The sequence below is a fragment of the Manis pentadactyla genome, chromosome 8 (genome assembly GCF_030020395.1).
Source record: "Manis pentadactyla isolate mManPen7 chromosome 8, mManPen7.hap1, whole genome shotgun sequence".
Lineage (NCBI taxonomy): Eukaryota > Metazoa > Chordata > Mammalia > Pholidota > Manidae > Manis > Manis pentadactyla.
In genome coordinates this window covers 5,955,165-5,976,799 of record NC_080026.1, presented here as the reverse complement: position 1 = coordinate 5,976,799, position 21,635 = coordinate 5,955,165, and the positions used below count along the sequence as shown (strand labels likewise).

The following is a 21,635-nucleotide window of genomic DNA, read 5'->3' as shown; positions in this document are numbered from 1 at the left end:
AGGAATGGAAGTCTTTGGCCATGATCCCCACTGAAGATGATTATATAGTATTAAAGAATTAGAAATGACATAGAACTGGAAAACAGTTACTTATTTATTTTTATTAACCCCCTTTCCTATATGGGAAACGTGTTTGAGCACAAAGGTCATTTCATGTTTTTGGGGTACCTTTAGCCACAGCACAGCTACCTTTGTGCTCTATGCAGAGATGTTCAATGCATGCATAAAATGCAAATACATGTTGTTCAAATAGAATTAAAAAGTAGTAATATCTTAGGTGTTTGCTTTTGAATCAAGACTAGTATTTTTCAAAGCTTACATCCTTATATTTATGTGCAAATATGTTACATTACACGAAAGTACTTTGTAGATGTTTGATCTTTTGAAGGTGGTGTCACTGCCTTTGATAAAAAAAGTAATTATGTGAGCATTTCCTGGTAGAGGTGATCCTCAAAGCTTGAAAGTACCTATTTCCTTTCAATTATTATGTTTGTAGGTACTCTCTTACACCCCCCCCAACTCTCTTTGTCCCTGTTTTTTAAGACAAACTTTGTGAAAGGCAGCTTTTGTGAACTTATGTTAGAGGCAGCATTGAAAAAAAAATCCAGCTTTTCTCTAACGGACCATGACAGTAGGTGATACAATTATAGTAATTGTATTATGGGTTTTATTTGGTGTCTAATATGCTCTCTGAAAGAAAAAAAAATGCTGTGATTCACAAATTTTTTGGAGAATAAACACAAATGAAATCTCGTTTTCATATAATGAGATACAATTAAGAAGATAAAAAGTGTATTTTTTTTCTCTCATTTCAGATTTGAAATTAATGTTTTCTGCCTATCTTGTGAAATTTCTAAAATCTTGGACATTACGTGTTTGGCTATCTGTACCAGATAATTTGAAAAGAGCATATATAGTGAGTGGAGGCGGAGCCTACAAGAGTCCTTTTGGGGGCACCCTGACTTCATAGGGACAATAGGAATTATAGCAATGGCTTCCTGTGCTGGAGGGGTCAGTCTCCTACCATCTGAATCCCAAGTGAGGACCCTGAGTAGATGCAGGTATTCAAGAGTTAAAATATGCCATCTCTAGGGAAAAGATAGTAAGGACACCCACCGTTACCTCTTAATTGATTTGTTCATTCATCCATCTAGTAAATGTTCTTTGAGTGTCCACAGTATGCCATGCTGGGCATAGAAATATTCTATGACATAGGAACTTCTTTCAAAGGATTCAGGTGGTTCGATTTAGTGTGCATACCCACCATAGACCATTTAAACTGTAAAGAACTTCAACCTTTAAATTGAGTTAAGTTCTGCTAAATTTGTCTCTCATGCCCCACACCCCCATTCTTCCCCCCAAAATCCTCAGAATTTGTGACTTAACCTGGCCAATAAATCAAGATGGGGAGCTGATGAAAACATTGACCTTCCTGGGATGGACGTATGCCATCTTCTGCTTCCCTTTCCCTGGAGGCAGAAGCTACTGACTTCTCTGACCCCTTCTGCAAGGTGGGGTGACGATAATCCCACCTCAAGCGGCTGAGGGAGGATTAGAAGAGCTCTTGTGCTAGGCTCCGGAGATGTGGGCTTTCACTAAGGCCATTCCTGCCTTCACAGTGCCCCCCCCAACACAGAAGGGGGACCTGCTCATGGCAGCTAGCACAGAACCTGAGAAGGCCATGGGGATGGACTGGGGAGCCGGACAGGTTTGGGCCCTGAGAGAAGGCCAGGTGTGGATGAGCTTGGACCCTGATGGCATTGCTGGTGTGGACTCAGGACCCACCCCAGGCCTGGGACTTGATGATGAGGGTCACTACAATTTATTGTCCAAATGGGGAAGCTTTAGGAAAAATTACTGTGGCAAAATATCAAGCCGGGATGCTTTTGTTTGTAAGGACGATACGTTAATAGCAGTGCTGCAACAAGCAGGCTGTGAGGGCAAATGGGGGCGAGTGGTCCCTGTCCTGAAGGCCCTGGGTTTTCCAGTTGCCTGTCTTGGTCTCTGGTCTCCTCTCTTGCACTTGGTACTTAGAACTTTGTAGGTACACATGGCTTGGCACGACACAGCTGCAGCCGAGTGGGTTGCTGGTCATGGTGCGTGAATACTATGATATGAAACCATACGTGTGGCTCAAGTCAAAGATTTTAGACAAATAGAAAGTGTGACAGTATCAATATATACATGTGTTTGTATACACATGCCATTTATATACCTGTGTGATGATTATTATAATTTTTTACATGTGAGGAAACTGAAGCCCAGAGAAATTTTTGGCAGCTAGGTCTCCACAACTGGATAGCAGCAGAGATTGATTCCCATCCCTTCCTTTGGAGATTGTTTTAAAATATGTTTATAGATCATGATATTTATTTGATTATTTCAATTCTCAAAATCTGATGTTTGGTGATCAAGAGATATTCCTTCGTCAAGGTGCTGTTTTGCATTATGTTCTTGAAACCTAGACAAGAGTTTTAAAAAGTGGTTTGAAGCTTAAAAAATGGGGGAGAGAGGTGTAAAACATGGAATTGTGCAACAGATACTAAAAAACCTTTGTGAATGCTTTTGTAAAGTTAATGGAGGATGACAGCAAAGGTGAGGATGTTGCTTTTGATGAGGTTCTGTTGAAAGAATTCCCTGACTGTCCTACTGCCTGCCCCCCACATTGTTGTGGGGCACACAGAGAAGGTCTGTTAACTTGTCAGAAGCACTCAAAACATTGGAGGCAACAGTGAAAACATATGCCCTGAAGATAGCCGGTTGATGAGATTCCTTAACCCCTCCTGCGTATGCCTCACCGTTGCCACGGTGTGTTCAGAGCTCTGCCTGTAGGCTCTTCACTCTTTAAAAGTGAAACGACTCTGTACTAGACCAGGAGGATGTTACAGAGACGATGAAGACAAATTCTGGAATGGAATTTGAACACAGTATTTCAGAAATTATGCATATTTCTGGGGGAAGAGGAGGGTGGGCTGAGGAGCAATCCAACGGGGAAGAGTAGAGGCAACCACTGAAAGCATTGATTTTGACTTTTACACCAAATTAATTTTGCTGTTTTACTTTTTTTTCTTTCACTTTTGCTGGACCTCATGACTTTTCACACCCCTCTTTATACCTCGTACGAAGAGGCAAATCACTGCAAAGTGGAATTTTTCTCCAGGAAACAAGTTCTGGACTCTCTTCTGTGGTCGTTACCTATCACACTTCAGTCCTTTCCACCAGCCTTGGCCATGGCCCCATGATTATGTTTCATAGTGAAGATCCACGGGTATTAGAAAAAGAAATAGATTCTCTTTAAGAAGGTATGGGAATAGATAATATGTCTTAGAAAATATTACATTAAAAAGAATGGAAAGTGTGAAAGTTTTGGGAAAACTCTAGTTCCTAGAACATTTATGCACCAGGATAAGAAGGTTGGTTTTCTTTCATCCTAACTTTGTCCCAGAGAGTCTAGGGAGACAGGAACTATATCACATTTTCTGTATATATCTTTCCTGTTCTAGGCTTACAAGTACAGTATTCCATTTTCCTGTTTGAATCCCATCGACTGTTATTAAAGAAACTTCATCTGAGATTTATTCATGATCCGTCTTGTACATTATCAGTTTTTGTCATTGGCTGACATTAAATTAATTGTAGTAATACTTTCATCTGATATTGTTTTGTATTAGTATAAAATGTTAAATGCCATTACCCAAAAGGAACATATACAGAACCTTATTTCTTGAACATTTAGTCTAAATCAGCTCCTAGAGTTGTAAATGCTTTTTCTTTTAAAAAAGTTTGAGAGGCATGACCATACCTTTGGGGCCCCATACCCTCTGCCTGCACTCCTTCAAAGCCTCATTTGCTCATCAAACAAGACCAGAAATGAAGCCAAGTCTTCCCATTCTTTTTGACCTGGTCATTTGCTTAGGATCAAAACCAGGCAGCCAATCCTCCCTCACAATCATTTCAGACTTTGCAGCTTGTCTGGGGCCTCAGGCTGTTTGGCATCCCGTATTACTCTTTATGAGAAAGAAGCAAATAACCACAAAGAAAGGATTTTAAGAAGCCGTAAGAAATTGGGGCTGAATAGAAGACATTTTGAATATAGAGACAAAAATTGTTAATTTTATGACTCGGGGTGATCAGAAGCACACCCCTCTGCATGTGTAACCAGAGGGTTAGTACATACGTTCTCATGGTGAAAACATGACTACTGCTAGCCCGTGTGTTAAAGAGTATACATTCCATCATTTTAAAATCATGATTTATTTTGTTTATATATCCTGTTTTGTTTATTGTGTAAACACATACTTGTATTTGTTATTTGAGTCTTTCTGTGTTCAGTTTCATTAGAACTTGAGGATCGGGCAGTGTCAATGTTTAAAAGAATTTCTTTCTCACAGTTACTGCTGGGGGACCAAAGGAGAGACAAAGAGTGAAATCTGCTTTATAGCCACCGACGTAGGAGTGTTGACAATGTCCATCCATAAAATCCCATTAGCTCTTTCTGGGGACAATTGAGGGAAGTGTAATTGGTGACATTAAGAAGAGCTCTAGAAAGAATAACTGCTGACTTTTTTTTTTTTTTATAGATTTATAGCCAAACCATGTGCAATAGCCCTCAACATTCAGGCCAGTGGACCACAAATTGCCAAGCCCAATGCCATTCTGGAAAAGGTCTTCACTGCAATCACAAAGGTATGGCTGTCCTTTTGTGGGATATGAATTGACATGCCCCTGTCCTCAATCTGAAGTCACTGTATCTCTTCTCTGCGGGGCGGGAGGACTGACTTTTGCCCGGCTTCATGCTGGAAAGCATACAGGCATTGTGACAAGACCAAACAGGTAGGAACCGAACAAATGCGGGCATGTTTGAGAGCTGCTGTCGACTCCAGGTGATTTTAGGAGCTGGTCTGCAAAGGACAGTCTAGATTAGATGAGGATCACTCTCATTCTTTGCCACTTTGAATTTCACGGGACATGAAGCAAGTACTTGCACTGACTGGATGTGACTTTGTGGAGGGGACTGGATAGAGCTCAGGAAGGTAATTAATGTGTATGTGAAAAAAGCACTCATGTACTTAGAGCATTGTCTGTATCTTCTCACAGTTGTGGTTCAGAGGCACATGTGAACAAAACCGGGGAGAACCGACAGAGAGGAGTTGCAGCATAAAGGAATGAGGAACAGGGTCAGGAGGGTCAGAAGTTACAGGTTCACTGAAGAGGAAATAGGAGAGGAGATGATTATTCTGGTGAGAGTTCAAGTCCAAACCAGGGGTGAGAAGAAGAGAAAGAGGAGGGGAAAGACTGCCCCCCAGCCCCTGCTGACGTCTCCCTAAGGACAAAGAGGGGAGGAGGAGGGCAGCAGTCAGAAACCCTCCATCTAAGGCCAGGGGAGCAGAAAGCAAATCATAGCCTCCAAATAGCTCATTCTTACCCTTATATCTCTCTTATCTTGGACAAGAAAGGGCAAGAAAGAAGAGCAAAACAGAAGTGTGACGTTCTATGAGAAGTATTATGTGTTTGTACATTAAATGGTTCATTTTCCTCTCATTTTTCTGGAAGAATTACTCAGGCTTCTAAGATGTGATTTGACCATGTTTAGCAAATTTTATTCATTTTATGGTGTTTATATTGCTAATCATTTGTATGACTTGTCTCATCTTAAAGTTATTATCACATATTCAAACATTTTTGTTTATTTTATGGTTCTCATTTCTGCCAACACTCTTTAGGGTTTTTTCTTTTATTTCTTTAAGGAAAATGGTATTTTTTTCCTGGGAAACTGGAATAAAGCACTAGGTATTTTACATCTCTGCTAGGATTATAGATTGCGACGTTCTAACCTGAAGGGGTACATATCCTGTGGTATGTAAAGGAAGAAATTATTAACAAAAATTTGCATTTTCATTTAGCATATCATTTACTGCAGCCAAACACATTTTCCCTCTAAAAAAGCAGATGCGTAGGCAGTTACCAGGTTAATTTTTAAAAATGTGATTACAGCATATTTGTATTTATCTTGTGAACCACTCTAAATATATAATAAAATGAGTTTTTTCTACCCAAATGTTACGCCTCCCTTTAGAAGCCCTGCAGTGGGTGTTTTGTTCCCCTTGCCTTATGTTTCTTATGGCTGCTGGAGAAAAGTCCTCTAATAAAAGGTAATAAAAGGATTTTGCAGCCAGGATGATTGCTCTGGAGAATATTTGCTTCTAGCTAATTCTAATGATCATATTGTCTTAGTTTCCAAGGTGATCTTTTGGAAGTGCTTACATGATTAAAGTAGAAGGAAATGTATGCAGCAAAAGTTGGAACTGTCTTTCCTGAATTCCTTGCAGTTCTCCAGTGTTATTTGTGAGATGGAAAAGTAATAGGCATGCTCCCCTGCCCCGTTGGCCGGGACAGAAGTAGCAGGACTAGAGAGTTTGAACAGTGGCTGTGTGCCGGAGTGCTCTTCCTGCATCCTGGCCTTGGCCACAGGTTCCAGGCCACCACCGTGGTTATCACCTTTCAGGTGCATAGGGATGTATCTTCAATCCTCCAGTCTATTATGTACAGTACTGGCTACATAGCTCCTGGGGCCAGTGGAAACTGAAAATGTGACCACCCGTTCAAAAAGCACACACAAAACATGCCACTAAAGGCTTAGACATACAGAGCTTTTTCCTTTCTTCCGCAGTCTCTCTTGGCCTGTCGAGGTGTGTTTCATTTGCTACCTAATGTCTGGCTCCCTTGGGCAGCAGGGTGCTCGTGAGGAGTGCAGACCTCACAGGTGCCTGGGGAGCCCACTCTGTGACTTGGTGCACACATGGCCCAATGGCTGCTGGGTTCTGTCTCCTGCCAGCTACCAGGCTGACATGCCTGCCCTTCTGTGGCCAGAAGTGGAGAAGTTGACATGGGCCTGTCCCCTTTCCATGGACCCATTGGCCCAACCCACAGTGGGACAAGTGCCCTCCAAGTATGTTGCAGTCTCTGCACCAGGATGCATGGGGTACCTGGACTGGGACGGGCAAGAGGCTGTCCCCACCAGATCACCCACCAGGTGCACCAGGGTGCAGGTGGCTGTCCCTGTGGCCTGCCCTGAGTCACCTTGGGGTGTGGACACACAGTCCCCGCCCTTTCCATGCTTACACTTAAGGGAATAACGGTCTCTAGGCAAGACTGGAAAGGGAATACTGGAGAGGGTGTCTGGGAGCCAGGGGACCCGGAACTCATCTGGGGAAGTGAGGGGACTGTGTGTGAGCCAAGACCGAGCCCCAGCACATGCTCCCCTGCCCTATTGGAGCTCATCACCAAACAACAATCCCATAACAAAATTATTATGAATTTCAAGATAGTGACCATAGAAATGTAAACCCAAGTGTGGAACCCTTCTGAATATGGATTCCTGTGACTACATGGTCACATGCCCTGCCTGTATTGTTCTCCTCAGTGAAATTACCTAATAAGCTTGAACCCCTTTATATTCTTCAGCAGTCTTTCCTTTTGAGGTCGATTTGCATGTCTGTCTCTCCACTTTCTTTTTTTCTTCTCTGTAAATCTGAAGATTTATACACATTCAGAGAACCTATCTCTACTGTTAGCTACCAGAAGCCCTGGCTGTGGAGTCAGACCTGAGCTGTGTATTGCACATCGGCTCTGCTGCTTCCTGGCATTGTGGCCTTAGGCTGTAAGCTGGCTGGTAAATGAGGGGGTATGTTTGGGCCAGGGGGTCTATGCTTTAATTTGCATTAGGATCACCTGAAGAGTTAAATGCATATCACTCCGACCTCTTTCTGGAGATTCTGACTTAGTAAATGTGTGATGTGGCCCAGGAACTGGCAATTAAGGGTTATGAGGCTTGTTCAAATGAATGGAATAGTTATTTTCCTTCAGTGAATATTTCTGAGTTCATGCTTTTTAACTGACTATATACTATTTATTTTCTTTTGGGGATTTTCCTGCCACATTATTGGCACATGTTTATAATCTCAGCAACCTCACTTTTCTAATCAAATCAATCCTGGAGCTGTTGAGGGAAGAATATATATATATGCTATGAAACCAGGTTTTATGACCCAGAGAAGTTGTATCAGAGTGCACTACTTTTGGTATGTTAACACTATATTTTAAAAATTATAGGCAGATTTCCTATAATCTGTTCCCCCTCATTCAACTTTTATGCCTATTCCCTTTCTTTCCTAATTTGTACTTTTCTTTTCCCTGCCAGTACTGGGTATGATTATTAAAATTATCCTAGGTATTTATGGTATAAAAAATGTCTATGTAAGTGAGTGTTATTCATTTAAAAGAAAAAAAAAAACCATGGAGAACAATTGAAAAAACACAGTGATATAAAATATACATACAAAAAAAGAAGGAAAATCTCAAATTTTATTTTTGGAAGACTGGGGAGATACCTGTCTTTAGATTTCAACATATATGTAAAAGCTAACAAAAAACAGTTGGGGTTGGACAGAAGCCAAAACAGTGGGAAGTGAAAAGCATGAAGTACAGATAGAGGGCCCAATGATGGATTTCAGCAAAGCCAGCAAAAAAAGACTGCTCCTGCAGGTGAGGGGGAGAAAAGCTCTATCCAGGGTTTTCAGCACCAGGTACAGGACTGATGAGCAAGTCTGGCAGGAGTCCTCCTAGACTCAGTTCAAGGCACAGAAGTGGAAGGGGTACACAGAAAACCAAATGAATGGCACATTTTCAGGAGGCAGTCTGAGTCACAGTGAAGCTGTGAGAGTACCCTCCCTGCTCCCCACATACCAGGAGCTGGTCAAGAAAATCCAACTCAACTCTATGATGAGTAACAAAGAAGAAACACACACAGCATCAAATAAAGGAAAAAGGATGTATAGCACGCTCATTCACAAAAGTTGTCACTAGAAAGATGACGTCACAGGGCAAATGAAAATTGTGATCAAATGTTTTTACCATAAATTAAAAACAAAACAAAACAATAACTCTATGAAGAAAGACCATAAAAAAAGAAATATAAGAGCTAAAGAAAAGAAATTGTTGGTCAATAGAGAGATGCAGTGTGAGTTGGTAGGTTCAGGAAGAAAGTACTAGAACTATCACAGAAATGAATACAAAATCAGAAAGAACACAGGAAAACACCAGAGACTGCAGACAACTCAGCAGAGAACATGGGAGGTGGAAATATTGAAACTGAGTTAAATGAAACAAAAAAGAGCTAAAAATAATTAGGTATAGAGACCAAGCAGATCCAGTGTCTGCATAATTGGAATCCTTTAAGGAAAAGCAAAATAGAAAAAATATTGAAAGATAAAATACAAGAAAATTTTCCTAAAATAAATGGAGATCTATTTTAATGTGTTAATAAAAATGTAGTAAAAATTGACATGAATACTTACATTATTAAAATTGCTAGAATTGAATAATAAAAGAAATAAGTCTTTGAGCAGCCAAGCAAAAAAATCAAATCACTTATTTAGGGAAAAATATCAACATCACTTTAGTCTTCTCTGTAGCAGCATTCAGAGAACCTCATTTCTAATATTTTCAAGGAAAATGAGAGCTCAGAATTTTATATTTAGGCAAATCGTTTTTACCGTGTAGAGGATAAGGACAAACAGGTTTGAACATGCCAAAATTCGGGGGAATTGTTCCCATGAGTCCTTTTTGAAGAAACTATAGTAATTCTAGGTGACAAAGAGATTACTGGGAATGTTGGTGAGTTTTGAATACATTCAGTTCTGGAGCTAAGATAGAAAGAAATGTGAGAATTAGGATAACAGAACAGAATGTGAATATTTTATGCCCTCACAGTGTAGAAGTGACACAACTAACAATAATTCGGGGTTGGGGGGAGAGGGGAAGGAAGGGGGGAGGTAGTATAAATTCACGAAGTGCGTAATAACCTCTACTACCTGGGAATCAAAGAATATCAGTTTAAGCAGCCAAATCTAGTAATGGAAGTACAAGCTTGTTTAACAATACAAGAATAAACTGTAAGAGAAATAAAATTACTAGCTAATATTGGGTGGGAAAGGCGGAGGAAATATGCAAGTTTTAAATATGGATCATAATGGAATTATTATTAACTGAGAATGAATAGAGTATTATGATTATATGGCTAACCACTAGAACAAAAATTACCCACAAAAAGGGAAAATAAAACAGACCATATTTGTTATATTAAAATTAAAAAAAACCAACCAGACAGAAAGCATAACATAATTAATGTGAGGGAACTATAAACAAACATCGATTATATGAACACATGTACATGGGTTTGACTCATCTAAAAATAAATAATTTGGGTTTGGGTCACATAGCTTGTAAGAGACACCTTCAGATAAAGTAATTACAAATTTTGAAAATAAGAATATGAGTAAATAAGAATATAAATTTCAAATATATTATTTCAAAATAAGAATATATTGTTTCAAAATGAGTAGGGTTTCTATTTTTATATATAATTGGAATTGAAGCCAGAAAAGATTATGTGAAATGAATAATTGGCTTTTTAGTGCCAAGGATGCAATTCACAATGAAGATAAAATAGTTCTGAATAGATAATTATTGACTATCAATGTATCCATATACCCATAAAAAGGAGTGAAAGAAGAAATAATTTAATCGTAAGAAATTTCAATATAACTCAGCATCATGACAGATCAAATGAACAAAATATAAAACAAGATAGAAATTCTAAGAATCATAATTAATTAGGAAGATCAGAAGGGTACATTGAGAACTCTGTATTCTGAATGTAGAGTCTATATTTTCTTTTTGTGTTTGCCTGTTAAAATATTTATAAAAGTGACATTTATTATATACAAATCTGTAATCAATTTCAAAGATAGGCACAATTTAATAATACCAGAAATCAGAAAACAGCCTCTTGCTTTCTTAATCAACTTGAGTAAAAAACAAAATATCAGAATATTTAGGAATTGTGATACGAAAGCTTTGTATGTAGTACATGCCAAAGCAATGCTCAGGTGAGAACTCATATGCATATAAAAGAACAGTTAACCACTTACTTAAACATTAGAAAAAGAACAACAAAATAAATGAAGGGAAGCACAAGGAAGGAATTAATAAAGATGAATGAAGAAATTGAATCAGCAAAACTACAGAATTGAAAATTAGTCTGAAAGTGCGTCATCTGTTTAATTTTTTATTACTGAAAGTCAGCTAACTCACTCAAGAAAAAGAAGCACACAAATTTACAACATAATAATCATCACAAAAATGAGGAAAATTAAAAGGACATTTATATTAATATGGCAAATATATTAAAAAATTGGATATAATGGAAATTATTGTGGAAAAATATAATTTACCAGTTATGTATGTATATATATAAAGCTCAAAATCAAAGGGCTAATCAGCAAAGTACCAGGCTCAGTCTCTCTCATGAGAAAATCCTAGCACTCTTAAAGAGCAGATAATTCCGGCACTATTTTGAAGTATACAAAAGCATAGAAAGCTAAGAAAATCATGCAGATTATCTTTTTATGTAGCAATGAAATATAAATATTAAAATCAGATAAAGATTTCACCAAAAAATATAACTAGAGACCAGTTGAACTTACTAATATTGATAAAAAATCCTGAATAAAAAGTTAGCAAACAGAACTTAGCAGCACATTAAAAGAATTACTCATCATGACTGAACAGGATTTATTCTAGGAATGCAAGGCCATCCCAGTGTGTAGTGGTTTAAAAACATCTACTTATGTAATCCATCATATTAACTGATCTGAGTACATGATCATCTCCATGGATGCTGAACTCTAACATCATTTTAATTAAAATAAAATTAACTAGGTAAAGGTGGTTTCCTTGACATGGTAAAATACATTTGCATATTAGCCCCAAATCTGGCCTCTTGCTTCATAAGAAACATAGCAGTATTCCCACTGAAGTCTGGAACAGATAGGAATGCTTATAAGCACTGGTCTACATTGTGGTAAGTTTTATATTGAATTAGCAAATAGATAGGAGAGAGAAAATGAAGGCATAAAAATTAAAAAGGAGGTACAGCTAGTACTTTATTAAGATTTATTCATTCATTCAGAAGTACTTACTGTGTTCCTGCTGTATTCTAGGTACTGGTGAAAAAAAGAAACTAAAATTTTTCTGTTTATAGAGCTTACAATCCAGTAATATGCTTTTATATGACTGTGTATCTGGAAAATTAAAGAAATCAAGTAAAAAACTACACTAAACAATATGAAGTGTTAGTACTAAATAGTAACCATATATATGCAAACAGTAAGCAGTTAGAAGATATAAGAAAATTCCTTATTTACAAGAGAAACCAAAAAAGATAATATCCCTAGGAATAAATGTAACAAGGATGTGCAAGGTATGGAAGGAAAATTTTCAAATGCTGTTGAAGGACAGAAGACAAAGACAAGAAAGATGTAAATTCGACATTAACGTAGGAATTTGGTATGTCATTAAAAGTACAAATAGGTTTACTTGTTTGACCCTTTGTTTATTTTGAAACTAGACAAGTTAATTCTAAAGTTCATGTAGAAATACAAGTAAGGGTTTCTGAGTAACTTAACTGTACATACTGGCACATAAGTAATAGAATAGTGGAAGAGTAGCTTCAATTTCTCATGGGGAAAAGTGAATGATGGCATTGGGCTATCTGGACCACCACTTGGAAAGAAAGCAAATTAGATTCATACTTCCACTGTATACCAAGATATAGTCCCAATGCACTAAAGATTGAGTGTGAAAATCAAAAAGGTTAAGTGTATTAGAATTAAAACTGCAAATGTAAAAGAATTTCCTAACCATTTAGAGTAGACAAGGCATTTCTAATTAGGACCCCAAATTCAGAAGCTGTAACAGAAAAGATTGATAAATTCAAATATGTTCTAAAAAATCTTCTGTAAGTAAAAAACACCATAAACTAATTCTAAACCACAAACGACACTTTAGTACAAAGTATACACCCTGTGATACTGACACAGGTTTAATCACCCTAATAAGTGAAGGAATTCTGCAAATAAATAAATAAAATACCTACAAATCAAGAAAAAGGTGGGATATAAAGTAGATGTGAAATGACTTCAAGAAAAGGAAATACAGATGTTTTTTAAAGCACATGAAAAGATACTTTCCTTATAAAAATAAAGTTAAAAATAGGCTATACTATACTACAAAAATAGAGATACTGTTTTTATGATTAAGACTGAAAAAAAATGGAAAGGTCTGATAACATACTCTGTTGACAAGCTTTGGGAAACAAAGATGCTTGCATGTAAGAATATAAATTGGGAAAAACATTAGTGAGGGTAATTTTTCAATATCTAAATAAGTGCATAGACCCTTTGATCTCCAACATTCATTTCCAGGAATTTGTCCCTGTATATGTGCCTGTGTAAAATGAGCATGACAGGTTAGTGCAGCATTGTTCATAGTAGTAGAAGCTTGAAAGCTGCCTGAATGTCCATTAATAGGAGAATGGATCAATAAATTATGACATATCCTGACAGTTTTACAAAAAGAGGCCATTCTTTATATTTTGATAGGGAAATATTCCAAGATGTAGTGAAGCGTGAAGAACCTTCAAGTCCACAATGACATGTGTAGTACGCAGCCATTCGTTTGCCAAGGCGGATAGAAGAATCCATATTCAAGTTTGCTTATACTTGTGTAAATTGACTCTGGAAAGAAGCAGATTGATAACTGGGTACCTGATAGGATGGGGAGCGTCCTTATTGGCAACTGAGAGAGTGGGAGCAACGTGGGGAGGTGAGGCTGGGGTAGTTTTTAATTTGTGAACCATGTGAATGTTTTACTAATTCCATAATCTTAGACAATAAATTGAAATTAAAATTTAAAATGGTATAGCCAGGGCATACTGTAGGCTGGGAAGTTTCTCTCTCCTTTATTTTTCAATTAAGAAAGACACAGGAGGAGAATGTAGATGGTATCACGACTGCAAGAAAAAACCACGTTAACGTACACGGCTCAATGAAAGTTGGCAAATGACTTCACAGATACAAGCTCAGCACATTTTATAACTCAGGCCTGACTCTAAAGCCTTCTGTTGTGTTTCCTTTGTGCCCGACACCCTGGGTTGCTCCATGCTTTGTAAAGGTTCCGTGTGAACATGCCACTCTTACAGCTTGCAAGCTGGCTGGCCTGCCTCCCTCCAGCCCGTTTTTGGTTGTTTCTTCTGATTGTTTACATCTTGTTAATATTAAGGCAAAGGCACGATGAATGAAAGTGGAGGACTGGCTCGGCTTGGTGGTATTGTGGGGCGGCTGCCCTGACGCACTTGGGAGGACGCTCTGTGGGACATGGAAGAGGGGAGGGGAGAAAAGGGGAGAATGAACTCTGTGGAGTTTGACATGCATTTTTCCATTTGGTCCTCAGCACGGTTGCATCTAGGTGGATAAATAACCCTTTTCTTTAACAGCAGGTGAGGAAACTGAGGCTCACAGAGGAATTGAGGTGAGGATATGAACTTCTCTGTCATCTCCTAAAGTTACAGAAATGAGTGAGACAGAATAATATCATCATATGGCAAACATAAATAGGACCTCTTTTCTCCACGCACTGCCACAGGTGTAGATGCACTCATCCCACCAGTTCCTGGACTTGCCATGGGAATGAGGAAGGAGATATCTAAGCTGGCCTGTGCATACAGTAAAACAACAAATTTGACTGGATCTATACTGTCGGAACTCAACCAAGAATTAGGAGAAGTGCAAATTGTAGCACTCCAAAATCTTACAACCATAGACTATTTACTGTTAAAAGAACATAAGGGATGTGAACATTCCCCAGGAATGGGTTGTTTTAATTTATCTGAATTCTCTCAGACTGTTCAAGTTCAGTTGGACAATATCCACCATATCATAGATAAGTTTTCACAAATGCCTAAGGTGCCTAACTGGTTTCTTGGTTTCACTGGAGATGGCTGGTAATTACAGGTATGCTTTGGTTATGTAACTATACTCCTATTATGTTAATGTGTGTGCGCAATTTAATTAGTAGTTTAAAACCTATACATGCTGAAGTTACTCTACAAGAAGATATGTCAAAGAAATAATCAATCTTCCCAGGTTTTCTTCCGCCTGCTACTTCTATAGCTTTTCTTCTTCCTACTTAATTACAACCCTTAAATAGAATTCATGCCACATGTCGAATTTACCGAGTATCATAATTCTTCCAAGTGGTAAAGATACCTCAAGACAAATGCTGGGCATAGAAGCCACAGGGCATAAATATGCAAAGAAGTAAAAAGCTAACCTTTTCAAACAATAAGGCTTCTCTCTCACTTACCAACTTCACATTTCCCTGTATGGCCCCGGAAGATGACTGGTTAGCCAGAGACGGGTAAGATTCCTCAAGGGAGGAACAACCTAAGACAGGCACAGTCGCAGGGGGGTCATCAGGTGAGAAATTGGGGATCAACAGAGGTGAGGCTTAGAACCTCACCCCCCATGTTCTGAGAGAAATCTTCTGCATACGTGGATGTTTTATTGCCCTTGTCTAGCTTGGATTAACACATAGTCTACAGGCACACACCTGATCATCTACATTTGCTCTCTTACAACACTAAACTCTGTTTTCTACCTTTATCTCGTATCTACCTACCACTTCAGCATTTTATTAAAAATAATAATAATAGAGAAATGTGGTATCCACATATAAATCAAGTATAAAAATCAAATGAATATTCATATTTAAACTGACTGTTTATAGTTCATAATGCATGAACAAAACCGAAAGCTTCTGTGATGACTGCCCTTGTAATGTTCACCATGTAACTTATTCACTATGTAAGAATTTGTACTCCATGTAAGAACTTGTTCGTTATGCATCAGAAGATTGGAGAGTGATGAAAATTAGGCTTGGGGTGGATTAATGATTGTGCATTGAGTATTGACCCCCCTATACAGAATTTTACTGTTGTTAACAACCATTTGATCAATAAATATGAGAGATGCCCTCACAAAAAAAAAAAAATTTATATATATATATATATATATATAAACACACTTCCAATTGTAAAATAAATAAGTAACCGGGATGTAATGTATAGCATGAGGAATATAGTCAAAATATTGTAACAACTTGGTATGGTGATAGCTGGTACCTAGAATTATCATGTATATAAATGTTGAATCACTGTGTTGTACACCTGAAACTAATGTAATACTGTGTGTCAACTACCCTTCAATAAAAAATAATTATCGAGGAAAAAAAAAATAGGACCTCTTTTCATTTCGCCAAGTTTGGGTCCTCAGGTAGTGCATAACTGTAAAAGGTTTGCTGGGGTCTGGTCGAAAGGAGTGGCCAAGAGAAGGACTAGAGAGGAATCATGTGAAGAACAGCGGAGAGGTCTGCAAGAAGGGGGAAAAAAGAGAAAATGCACCTGGTAGTGGAAGGGGTATCTTAGGCTAAAGTGAGGTATTTTCTGATTACTTCATGCTTTTTGTCTGCCCTACATTATGCTGATACGTGATCACTGGGTGGAGCATTTTTCTTGAGAAAGTGAAATATTGAATGATGCTTCTTTGCAAATTCACCTTCCCTAACTCCTTTCCCTGAAGGTCAATGGAGCTGACTCAGCCAGGTATCTTTGACGGAATCAGTCGAATCTTTGTTGCAGACCAGAAGTGCAAGATTCATATTTTTCAGTATTTCGTAATGAATAACTTTTCTTGTCCTAAGTGGTTATTTATGGTCAGGATGCTAATGGAAGCCCTCAGTCCTCCATGGCAAACATCAAAACCTCAGTAGCAGATAGTAAATATAGGAAAAAAAAATCAGGTATAGACAGGAACATGTCTGCTTATGGTGAAGATGAAAATGATTTTTCTGGCACCTTGTTTCATAGCATCCTGATGAAAAAAGATTGGAAGGCCTCTCCAAGCAGCTGGACTGGAACGTTCGCAGCATTCAACGCTGGTTTCGGCAGAGACGTAACCAGGAGAAGCCGAGCACCCTAACACGGTTTTGTGAGAGCATGTGAGTTTTTGTTTTTCTTTTTGAAAGAAAAACCTGCTTTACTATTCATACATCCATGAAGTGAAAAAATAAAGGCATGGTGCAGGCTCCAGCAGCCCCTAAAAAAGCATGCCCTTTGGCAGAAAAATAGTCCATGAAAAATTGGGGGATAGCAGTTTGTAAGAATTTGTGTTTTCCACTTGGGGGTGCTGTAAATGAAGTTCGCTTCCTGATGCAGTCCCTTCAAAGTGGGCAGATTCTGTCTACAATGGTATTTTCAATCAGCCACGTTTGAAATAATATCACTCAAAGTTATTACTTTCAGAGTTTGAATTTTAATAGAGGTTCTTTCCACTGATAAAAGCTGAGATACTAGGACATATTATCAGAAGGTCATGATGATGTCCTCTATTTTTGGAGATTTAAGAAATGGCTGTATTATATTTCTGTGTGAGTTGAATAAATTGCTTGAAGGTGGTGGAATGGAGTAAAAGTCTCTTCCATTTCAGAAATGTGTGCACTTCTATGGTGTGTAAACTGTTTACCAGTAAAGCTGTTAAAGAGTAATAAAAGACACAGCAAGAACTCTTCTAACACAATAATATTTTGGAGGAATGAGACTCAATACAGTTGCCTACAGGGAAGTTAGAGAAATACTGAAGCATCAAACACATCCCCCCAAAGAGAAAGGTTTCGGCTGGACACTCCTCATTCTGTTAGGGCTCCATCCTCTGGGCTGTGACTATACTTTGCCCAACAGTTCTTTGGGGGCTTCTCCATGACACCTGGGCATGTAAACAGTGGTGCTGTCAGTGTGGTTGCTTTTGGGTCAGGCTCTTTCTATTTGGGGCTAAAGTTGCTTTTTCAGGTTTAGCTTCCAATTATTCCAAAAAAAAGTATTTTAGCAATTAATTGCAATCTAAAGTTTAGAGGAAAACCTAATGTTATAGGAGCAATGAATAAGAGGCAGTATGATAACATAAATTCCTAGGGCTGGATAAATAGGGGAGTATAAACAGTACTTTAGGAGGTCAGAACATTTGTAAAACCTGGGAAAGCAGCCTAGTAGATAGACTTTGCAAAGCCCTTCCTTGGAGTGAACCTAGTGGCAGTTTATGGAAGAAGGATTTATGCCTCTGGGCTCCTGATCGAAAGCAGGAATTGCTTCCTGGCCTGGCCTTGCCACATCCGCAGAGGCCCTGGGCTCCTTCCCTGAGCCGTGGGTCTGGGTGGGGGTGAAGCTGGGTCTCACGCATGGCCCCCATGCTGAAACTCGTGCCATCCTCACCTCTTCCAACTAACTTCTTTGGAAACTCAGTTCTACTCCTTCTTGTATTAGACCACATTTCTATATTTTCCACCAGTTTCTATTCCAGTAGGCATAGGAATCAGTCACCTGAATCTTAGTAAAATGAGCATTCTGGTTCATTTGGTCTGGCATGGCAGTCGAGTTTGCATTTTTAACAAGTTCCGAGGTGATGCCCCTTGTCCGTGGCTGTATTTTGAATAGCAAGGCTCCACACAGTACCGGTATCTGTGTCTTCTCCCTAAATTCAGCTAGGCTTCATTTGCATAGTCATAATCAGTTAAAAATATTTCTAAATGATTGCTAGAGGCATGGCAACATGAAGGCACAATTCAGGGGAAAACACAGTATCAGTTATGATCTCTTCCCTCAGGAAGCTTCTTACAATAGTGTCAAGGAGAGAGGAGTATATGTAGGTCAGTGATAGATAATAAAAAATAAACAAATAGGTGTGTTAACCAGTTGGTACAGACCGTCAGTAATTAAAGAGTAAAGGAGAAAGATTAGCTGTGAGTTAAGGCACACAGTGGGTGGCTGGGACCAGCAGAGTCCATCCTGGTGGCCTTTGACCTCTCTGGTGCAGAAGATTGAGTTGGTGAACTCTGTTTTGAAGCTGTTCCTGCTTGGCTTCTGGATCGCCATCACAATCTCCTGTCTTCCTAAGGGCTTTTGTTTGCATTACTTATTCTGCATTTTCCCATTTACCTTAATGGGCTTCTTCTCCATATTCAGGCTTTAACCTCTTATCTTCTTCATTCCACCTTCCACCCTCTGTAGAATTTATTTCCTCTCACCAACTTCCTCTGAAGCCAGTGTCCCACGCAGAGGTTTTCTGAAGCATCATTCTGTTATCTCCAACTGGCAACTCTGATTAGCTCCTACCGCTAACTTCCTTTTTTTCTAGTTGTTTATATGCCTGTGTTCTTTTAACGGCTGGAAACTCAGACCAATCCATCCCTGAATTCCATTAGTTCTTTGCAAAGCCCTTGTTATGGCCCAGATCCTAATTGCTCTCATACTCAAAGTTATTTTGTTTTCTACAAAAATCAAAACATTTCTTAAAGTCCCACTGTCTCCATATTTGTTGTTTTAAAACCTTGATGATGTTTCTGCAACTACAGGATAAGTATCAGGCTCCATAGCCTGTTAGCTGGTCCAGCCTTCACCTGTGCGGTGTCAGTCACCCAAGTGACTCCTTCCTCCCAGAGGGCTGCGCTTACACGCTCCATACCTTGTTCACCCCTGCCTTGGTTCCTGCTGTGTTCCAGGCATGGAACACCTGTATTCTTCTGCCCTGCCCATTTATCCCTTACCCGTTCTTCAAATCCCAGGCCCCTTTGGAAATGTGGGATGATTGTTGGATCTGGAGTAAGGACTACTTTTTCAGAATTCTTGGCGCTCTCGTTATAAGTACTAGTAATTTAATCCTGAATCACATGCTTTCCATATGTGGTTATTTAACTTTTCTTAACTGGTCTGTATATTTTCACCCAAAATTTTTATATGTGCTCCTTGAGGACGCAAAGACCACATCTTGGTTTTCTTACATTCGTCTCAGCCTTTACCACAATATATAGACTGTTGCATAAATATTTGTTAAGTGGCTATTTGTTAAAATGGCATTGTTTGGGTAGGATTTGCTGGTCTAAGTTCAAACTGTGCCTCCTGAAATGATAAGTACTTAATATAGATTTATTTAACCTAAATTTTTCTAGGAAAATTACCAAACTATGGAAAATCCCAAAGACAGTTTTAAAGAAAGAAATTCAGAGGGAAGAAAGGGATACCAAAGGAGAACATATTAATACCATAGGGAATAAAGCAGAATTATCTTGGTCTGTGTATGTACATGCAAATGTCATGATGTGCTCATCAATATAAAAAATGATCTGGAATAATTGCTCTTAACCAGGGATGCACTCTTCAAAATATACGTACCCAGACCAGCATATTTGATTCAGTGCGGTGACCCAGGTAGGGTGTGATGTGCACACCTTGAAAGAAATGCCCTGAGACTTATTGCACACATCCCTGGGTAAGTTGCACTAATCTCTGAAAAGAGGTGATTGTGGTTCAGAAATACTAAAAATCAAATTAGAAAGCAAGAGACCATAAATTGGGCACTAGGACTCCTTAAATAAAGATTCTATAGTTTTCTGTAATATAAATTTCTGTTTTAGAAAATACAGAATCCCTGCAGGGGAATTGCATCTCATCTTTCAGCAGTGTAGAATAGCACCAATGTGTGTGCCAACAGTGCTTGTGGCCATCTGTGGGCATGTCCGTATTTTGGCACAGCCGTTTAATGCAGACGGACTGAGAGGAAGAGGTTCAACAAGTAATGTGTTGAAACATTGCTGTGATGTATAGCTTTTTCTTCATGCTTGCTACCAGTCATTCACAGCTGTGTTGGTTTTGATGACTATTTCTTCCAGGAGCATTTAAATCCTTATTGGCAACTGAAATAGACATTTTTCAAGAGGGAGTGGAGAATTTATAAAAGTGAGATACCATTTGAGATATTTTAGAAGGGACTGGTTCCTACTGGGAGCCGTTTCGTTGGGACATCATGCTTGGAGGCTGTCAAAGGCTTCGCCTCCTCCACCAACAGTTACATCAGGATAGTATAAAAAGCAGTATTATCTGCAAAAAAAAAAAAATCTGCAGGATGAAACATGAGGGGACAGAAATGTTTTCAGAGTAAATGGCTTCCCTCGCATTTGTGCTTTATATACGCTCGCTATTTTTAGAATATTGTACAGTATGTTTAATAGCACACATTTGGGAGCAAATATGATACATGGCTTTCATTTAAGCAGTCCGCAGTCAACTGCACAGATAAATCTTCCATGTGATAACCTGAAAACATAGGGAAAGGAATTTGCACACTTGGCAGATTTTTTTGGATTGCAGTTTGCTCCCTCTGGGGCCTTGTCGTAAGATGAGGGCCCAGTTTGTCCCTTCTGTAGGAATTCCGTTTTAGAGTTGATGCTGATTAAAACTACCCCCAAATGCTGCCATTATTAGGATGCTTCTTTCAGTGACAGCAGACTGACCAAAATCTGGGAATTTTTTGAAATTGTAACCACATTTCTGCAAAAAAGTCCTGTGATTTTTTAAATTTGTGATTCCAGTGAAATAAGGATAACTCAGCAGTTAGAAATGAGTGGCCTAACCAGTTGCTCTCATGCCATCATCTCAGTCACTGATTTTATTTGGAACTGTAAAAATAGCTCAGTGAAGCAGCCCCAGAGACACTGAGAAGCGACTGGCAGTTACCATGGGGGGGTGGGGTAGGGAGAGGGGAATGGGGTAAAGGGGCACAGAAATTCTTAATCATAGTTTAAGTTGGTCTCAGTATAATGTAATATACTATCCCATATCATAATAAGGG

At 38.8% G+C, this 21,635-nt stretch overlaps 1 protein-coding gene across 2 annotated transcripts in view; it reads left to right on the top strand.

The window, feature by feature from the left end:
• The window catches only part of CERS6 (ceramide synthase 6), a 297,980-nt gene that overhangs the window by 72,677 nt on the left and 203,668 nt on the right, over window positions 1-21,635 (top strand). For both annotated transcript variants that reach the window (XM_036884024.2, XM_036884025.2), the window contains exons 2-3: window positions 4,581-4,686; window positions 16,826-16,956. In XM_036884024.2, the coding sequence (XP_036739919.1) occupies window positions 4,581-4,686; window positions 16,826-16,956 (237 nt within the window). The remainder of the gene's footprint in view (window positions 1-4,580; window positions 4,687-16,825; window positions 16,957-21,635) is intronic.